The sequence below is a fragment of the Zonotrichia leucophrys genome, chromosome 5 (assembly GCF_028769735.1).
Source record: "Zonotrichia leucophrys gambelii isolate GWCS_2022_RI chromosome 5, RI_Zleu_2.0, whole genome shotgun sequence".
NCBI lineage: Eukaryota > Metazoa > Chordata > Aves > Passeriformes > Passerellidae > Zonotrichia > Zonotrichia leucophrys.
Window position 1 is genome coordinate 6,037,432 of NC_088175.1, and position 7,908 is coordinate 6,045,339.

The 7,908-nt window shown below is 46.5% G+C and overlaps 1 protein-coding gene across 1 annotated transcript; it reads left to right on the plus strand.

Annotated features, from left to right (window-relative positions):
* Positions 1-1,413: 1,413 nt before the first annotated feature.
* On the plus strand, positions 1,414-6,321 carry LOC135448243 (uncharacterized). The gene is made up of 5 exons (XM_064714025.1): positions 1,414-1,477; positions 1,923-1,993; positions 2,647-2,700; positions 4,162-4,221; positions 4,428-6,321. Exons 1-5 carry the CDS (start codon positions 1,414-1,416, stop codon positions 4,887-4,889), a joined length of 711 nt encoding a protein of 236 aa, XP_064570095.1. The 3' UTR covers positions 4,890-6,321.
* The last annotated feature ends 1,587 nt before the right edge of the window (positions 6,322-7,908 follow it).

Here is a 7,908-nt window from a genome sequence, read left to right on the forward strand (position 1 = left end):
CAGAAGGGCCCGGGGTGCTGTGGGGCACTCGGGCTGTGCTCTCTCTCCCTTGCAGCCAGCATTTCACCTGCAGCCCCTCGCAGAGCAAGCAGCCCATGGAACCTGGACCTTACTGCTGACGAGAATCTGTAGCTAATTTTGGGCAGCCTTTGTGGGAGTAACGAGTCCCAGCCCTGTGTTTGGGTGGGGCAGGATGGTCATTCGTGCTCATTGAGCTCAGCTGGAGCTGCAGGCACTAACACTAAGGGAGCCTCCTCAGCTCCCACTTCAGCAGTGGGAGGTGCTGTGGGGTGGTGAGTGAGGTTCTTGGTTGCTATGTTTTGAAAATGGTTGGAGATTCTATGGAGAAGGAGTAATCATCAGATTTTTAGTTCGGGTGGAGAAGGTAAGGAGATGGAAAGGTAGGTATGGGGAATAAAAGAGTGGTAAGAATAGGGTCTAGCTCAGCTGGAGATGGGTGAAGGCTTGTGAGCTGCTCCTGGTACAGCTGCTGTCACTGCCACCCCCACTGGGACTTGTTCCTGGTGCCTTTTCAGAGCAATAACACACTGCTGGCTTTAGAGTGAGATGTTTGTTTTGCTGAGGTTTTTATACAGTAGTACCTTCTGCACTGTGCAAGAAAGCCAGCTAGGAAAGAGGTAATGGCAAGAAAATGAATTTGATTTGGAAAAAAAGATAGTTCCTAATTTCTTATTTAAAACAAAAAAAACAAGAAAGGGAATGGAGATGTGGCTTTTAAAGGGTCAAGTCAGATCTGCTTCTTTGTGAAAAGCAGACCTGATCCATAGCTCTCTGGTAACTCTGAAAAAATACTGCTCCTGGTATTTAAGAACAGTAAAATTGCTGTGCTGGATTGTAAATGATTAAGAAGATGCTCAGAAAGTTTTATGTGTCCAGCTACAACTGTCCCTCTGCTCCAGGGGAGATCATTTGCTCCAGAAATTCACAGAATAAACATCTTTGGTCACCCTGGCTGCCTCTGGAGGGAACTGGGGGTGAAGAGGGGGCTCCCCTTCACTGCTGGCTCTTGTGTCAGCCTGAGGGTCCTGTGAAGGAAATGGGGCTCCAGAAAATAAACTGGTGAGAGCAGAGGGGAAGCATCACATCCCTGGCCATGAGGCCTTGCAAACTGGGAATGTGTACTCTTAAATATACATATATAATATATATGTGTGTATTGTATATGCACACGGAAAATGCAGTGACTGAAGGAGTGCAGGCCCCACAGAGGCAGCGCTGAAGCCTTGCAGCGGCACAAAGGATTTTCCTTCACGGAACGGTTTCACTCCCGAGTTTTGCTGCCCAATTCGTGCTCGGCAGGAGCAGCTCCAGGTGCGGGAGGTTGAGCCGGGCCCGGGTGAGGGCGCAGGGCCCGGCCCATAAAGCGGCAGAGCCGGAGGCGCCGGGGCCGCCATGGCCTCGGCCGGGAGGAGGCAGCGGCGGAGGAGGAGGCGGGAGGCCGGGCGGGACATGGAGGGTACGGGAGGGAGGGAAAGGGAGCCCCTGGGACAGAGCCCCGAGCGGGGAAGGGGATGTGGGAGTGCGCAGGGGCTGAATTTTGGCTGCGGGGACCTGGAACAGGCTGATGGCACAGCTTTGCATTTATCCCTCTCTAGTCTGGTTGGGTGTCTTCAGCACAAATACCTCTTTAAGGATTCAGAAAACTTGCAGTGCTTAAAAGAAAAGGAAAAAAACCCTCTATGGTCTGGTATAAGCTTCTATAAAAAAATCATATTTTCCTCATGAATGAAGTCTTGTTGTGGTAGAAGACAGTGGCTGCTTCTAATTTATTTTTAAACAGAAGCTGCCTTTGATTATGTGAAGGACTGATCAGCTTTTCTAGCCTAAAGGGAGTAGCCAAGTCTGGGCATTTTATCTCAGAGAAGGTTTTCTCTAATGTGCTCTCCTATCCTCTGTTTCAGTCGATGCTCAGGAAAAGGAGGATTCTGTTAAAAGCCCAGACTGTGTGGAAAGACTGGCACGAAAATACATGGTAACTTTTAAAATTGCTACTTTCTTTACCTATCTGGTAAAAGACAATTCAGAAAGTGTTTGTTGGTTTGCCCTTGGCCTGATGGTGCAGCTGCCTCGGCTGGAAAAGATTGCATGAAGAACAGGTGTGGATAAATTAATTTAAATGGGAGGGATGGAGGTAATTCCTCCTCTTCAGTGCTACCCTCTGGGGACGAGGGGAGCTCTTTGTTTGTAAGGTCTCTTTCGAAGCAAGAGCTTTAGAAAAAATGAGGGTGTTATCAGTCATTCATCTGCAGTTACATTTCTGAGCTGTAGGGTTACCAACTGCAAAGAAACAAACAGAACCACAGTGCAAACTAAAAAATGTTTTGTAAAGTTACTCACAAGGCTGGAGTAACCATTGTTAGCAAGTGCAAGGCGTGCTCTGGACTGCTTCCCTTTGTGGTTTTGGGGTGAGGAGTGATGAGAGAGGCTTCTGTTTTCCCCTTATGTCACACTTGCACAACCCAACCAGCATCACAACTGTGGGATATTTGGGAAGACAAGCTGGCTTCAGATGGGGAAGCTCTGGAGAAACCCAGCACCTACAGCTGGTACCAGAACTTAAGCTTCAGCCTGAAGCTGCAGTAACTTCTACTTTGAGTGGAATTTCTTTCCTTTCCTCCTCTGCAGCAGAAGTGCACAGTGGAGTCAAGCACAGAGTCTGAGTCTGAATGCAGGGCAGAGGTAAGGACTGACTGCAGTGTCTGATGCTGATGTGATTCCCCGATGTGCATCCAACCCTTCCTTCAGCCTCCAAGGCATGTTGTGGGGTTGTTGATTTTGTGCCTGGAAAAAACCCAAAACAACCTTGAACCCAATACTCCCCTTTCCATGAGGCTCTTTCTTACAACTGTTACTAGCTTTATAAAAGTTGATTCTAGGGGGATGAGGCAGGAGAGAGAGTGTTTTAGGCAGACACCTGCTAAGAAAATGCTGACCTGAGCTGTTACTGGTGGTTAACTTTCAGCAGCTCTGGGTGGAGAGCCTCTGCCTTCTAACTGTCCCCTTTGGAGGATATGAAGAGCAGCTCTGTTGCTGTGGCAGTTAGTTATGGATATTGGTAGCTTCTTAAACATTGTTCTGCCAAACCAGTGTGTTTAGTGCTGATGAAAAAAGGCCTGATGCTGGAGTGGAGAACAAAACACTTAATTTGTGGGTAAAACTCTGGAACTGATGCTCACTGCTGGTCTGTGTTTCACTGTGCTTTGTGACTTGGAGAAACTGCCTGCCACCACTTCACCTTCCAGACAGGTCAGGGCAAGGCTGGAGTTGCCTGTTCTCCTGTGAGAACCAGGCTGGAAGTGCAGCTGTGTGATGGCTGGGCAGGGTGAAGGGGGGCTTGCACAGTCCCAGCCTGAACAGAGCTGGCTGCTCTCACCAAGGCTGCTGAGGCAGGGCCCAGGATAATTTCTGTGCTCTTGGGAGAAGCAGAAGGGCTTTGTGGGGGTGTCTCTGTCCTTGAAGCAGCACAAGAATACAAGGTCACAAACGGGTATGGACTTCAGCTCCTCTGATAAAGCCTTTGGTTCCCAATTCCTGAGCCTTGCTTTGTCTCAGCTGTGCTCAGTTCTCCTCCTTCCCACTGGAAGCAGCACTGACTGGTGGGGTGTACTCTGAACACCTGTGGTGGATCCTTTTCAAGAACTTTCCCCCTTTCCTTGCTGTTAACTTCTTTTCCTTTGTGAGACTTGGTACCTGGGGTTTGCTTTCTAAAGGGAGTCTCCCTACATGGCTTTTTTTTTTTTTTTTTTTTTTTAAATTAACAGGCCCAGACTCTTAGCACTATTTCAGGATTTCAAATCATCCCCATGTGAAAGAACAGAAAGGGACCTGAGTGGGAGGGAAGGTCTCTAAACTGTATCTGACTACTATCATTTAAGTGCTGGTTTGGTTTATTTTTCTGGTGGCATGTAATTACTCACTGTTCTCCTTAGGGCAATGCTTTAAGTGCACTAAGACTTACCCCAGCTCTATTTTAGGTTAACTTTACCAAGCTTTTAAAAGTTAGACTGAGACACACTTTTTATTCTTTTAGCAAAGTGATAATCTGGCTTCCTCCTCTCTAAGATTTCCACCTACTCTGTTTTTCATTTGGTAACTTATGGGAAAGTGCCTTATAAACCTATGTTAACTTCTCTTAAATAGGTTGTGCCTAGCCCACTTGCTGGAGGACCCAAGAAAGCAAAGGAATCCAGGGGACTACAGGTAGGTTTTGGTATTACACAGTTCTTGGTGTAGCATCCAAAAACTAAAACAGAGGTAGGGAGTGTGTGGATAAACAGAAAAGCTTCCACAGTAAGTCTGTGACTTAGGTTGAAAGGGATTTTAAACTCCATTGTATGTTGCATCTTGTTTGGGGTTTTTTTTAGGGACAAATAATCATCCACCATGTTTAGAGATGTTTATTTTAGTTTTCAGATCCTTATGATGGTGATTCAGAAGATGCATCTGTTCACACTGACTGTGGTATGAAGGATGCACCACGGATAAACAGCGCCTCACAAGCAGTGCCTCTGGAGGATGCTGCTACTTCAGAAGATGAAGAATCCTTCCCTAATCCCCCAAATGTCAGAGAAATCCAGGCAGCAAACGACTGCAGAGCAGCCCTGGAGCCTCCTGGCCTGGAGCAGCATCTGTGGCAATCACGGGAGCCGCCTCCAGGCTCAGAAGGCTTCACCCCACCGAGGGCTGTTAACCCTTCAGCCCCCGCGGAGCTCCCTGCAGCCCCGGCTGGCACTGCTCCACCGCCCCTGCTCGCAGCTCACTGTGATGGCACAATGGCCAAGCAGCCCACGATTAAAAGAAAACACGGGATTCCTGCCACAGAGAGTGCTGGTGAAAAACTGAAGAGAAAGAAATTCCGTGCAACTTAATCTAAGGGAAGAATAAATCATTGGACAGACTGTTCTGAAAAGGAAGGATCGTTCTGCTAGAGATTTCTTCTGCAGGGTGTACCTGAACTAATGAGGCTGCCTCAAGCCTGTTACAAATGCACTGCACTGTACAGCAAGCTCTGAGATCCACCTGAAAAACCGAACCAAACAAGCTGTGTGGCAATTCCAGTGGAAACTAGCAAAGGTACAGCCACAGCATGACAGACAAGCTCGGTGCCCAGGTCCTCTGGGAGCAGCAGCCCCAGCTCCTGTGTGCAGCACCTGGAGGCAGCTGCTGCTCAGTTTCAGGGTAATTTCACCAACACTGCCAAGGGTTTGTGAGGAGGAAATGAAGAATGGCCCCTTGGCTGCAATTATCTTCCAACAGCTATGTCTTGTCTGGCACCTGCTTCAGGTCTTGTCTGGCTCCTGCTGTGTCTGACCTCCCTCGAGTGGTGAACGACACAGGCTTGACTCCCAACAGCTGAACTGCATCACGCTGAACTGACTGCAGCTACTGGCAACCCAGCATTTATTTTCTCCTTCAAAGGGGAGAAATTGCCTAGTTGCTGTTAACACAGCTGCTCCTTCCTTGTTTGACCAATGTTTTGGGCAGTTTCTGTGTAGCTGCCAGAAAAGTGTTTACAATGTGATGTGGAACACATGAGCTCAGAGCTGCTTAGTGAAAGCAATCACTGAGGAGCTGCAGGAATGGTGCCCACAGATGGGAGGCCAGTTAGGGAGCACATCTGTCTCTCTGATCTCCCTTTCCTGTGTGGTAATTTCTTTTATCAGGTTTAGAATCTGGGTAGTCCATTTGTGTGGGAAGGGAACTACTAACTATGAAAGTATAATGATGGCTTGAAAGATGTTAGTACCAGCAACTTGTGGAAGCATTTGTTTTGTACAACTGGCAGAGATTTTTAGTTTCCAGTTTCTTTCATAGGATGGAAAGCCACTCAAAATGTTATTTAACTGCTAACATTGCACCCTTCCACCTGTGTATTTATTTTATTAAAGTAACTTTTCTTTCATCCTTATTATCTCAGCTGGAAATGGTTTTTAATCAGCTTGGAACATATGTGGTTAAACAGTAAGTTTCAGAGGCCTTTGCCCCAAGACAGAAGCTACTGTGGTTGCCCCTTGACTTGTCCAGGGGCAAAGACTGCTGCAGTGAAAACTGTGAAGTTAATTGAAAAAACCCCAAACAAACCAACAACCAACCACTTGTAGCTATAGATTGGTGTGTACTGCAGCCAGGCTACAGCTCTCTCTGGAAGGAAGATGTGTGAAAAGCTTAGGAATACAATATTGTGAGGGAGCCAAGCCCCTCATTTTAAGTCCTAGCTATCAGACACCCTAGCTGTGAGCCCCATCAGCTGAGGCCAAATAAAACTGAACCCCCTGACTTTCAAACTGCAGCCAAAACCCCCAAACTCACCAAAAGAGATTTCATTAAAAGCAGCTGTTTCACACAGCATGGAAAAAACACAACAGGAGAGGAAAGCAGTGGAAAGGTAAGCCATATAGGACAGTATCTACTCATTGCAATATGTTTACTCAGTATGAGAATCCAGATGTGGATTAACTTGTGGCCTGAAATTGTACCTTTTGTTAATTCAGGCCTAATGCAGAAGCTAACATGCAGAAGAGTTTGGGAAGCTCAAGCTCTAGGATAGTTGAGACTCTTGATCTCCCCATCAGTGTTTGCCAATAGGTGGAACTGGTTTGGGCAGAGTTTTAACAGTAGCTGTAAGTGGTAGCACAGCCCAGGTCCATGAGCTGGGCACAAAGAGCAGCTGCTGGAAGGAAGGTGCATGTTCAGTGCCATGCTCCTGATTTAAGCTAACACTTACACTGCAGCTGGTACCCAGAGCATGCTGCTTTCCTTCTGTACAATGTAACTGAAACTATGCTGGAGGCAGTGATACCAGTTCCAACATATTCTGGTGCTGGAAAGCAAAGTCTCTCATAGAGGCTGAGACAAAGCAAAGGCATTATGGCTACACCTCATCTTGGATCAGGATGCATGTAGTTCTTATCTCTGTTCCTCACAACTGGGTAAGAACTGCACAAAGGTTATTAAACTGCACGTGATTCACTGGTCTGGGATTCACACTTTGTAAAGTAACAAAACCAGGACAGTTTAATCTCAGGGATTAACTTTGCAAAACAGTGTGGACAGGGCAGACAGCAGAATTCTGTTTCAGTAAACAGCAAGCTCTGACCAAAACAAGTATGTGAGGCAGGCTGAGATAGCAGTTTTTCTTCCCAGTCCAGGCTTGTACTATGGAACCCTTATCACAGAAAAATACTGGAGCTGATCAAAGTCACTGCTTTCATAGGAGCAACTGGGGAGGAAGGAGCTCCCAAGATTTCTGTTTTCAGATTAGAAAGCTGTGTACCCACATTCTTCATAGATGCCTTTGAACACTTGACTTCAGCCACTGTCAGAGAGGACAGCTGTGCTGAGAGGATGATCAGAAAGGTAGAAATGCTGAGCCAACAAATTCAGGATCAGAAAAAGCAAGCAAATGCCCAAACCATTACAGCAACCCAAGCAAATAGCAGGAACTCTCAGCTTTCCTGATTTAGTAATGGTTGGTCACATGTGAGAGTCTCAAATAATACTGTAACTCCTTGTGTAAGCATTTAATAGCCTCCTCTTGGGTTACTGAGACATAAATCTGGAGACATATTTCTCCACAAATGCAGTTTGAGAAAGAGGAAGCTCTGTGGTCAATAGGACAAGAAAGTTTAGCTCAGGATGCTCCAGCTTCTCAATGCATTGTAGCAGGTTACTTCAAGTCAGACCCAGTCCATTGCAATTAATTAATGCAATGGCCTGAATTGTCACAGTAGATGTCAGGTTTTGTGTATTACTGCACTACAGACTTGCACTCCAAGGTTCCTGTTACTGCAGGTTAGCTTGAAGAGCAATTCATAGTTATTCTCTCAAAAGATCATGGGTATAGGTTTTCCAGACAGAAATCATCACTAAGAATTAGATTAACAGAAA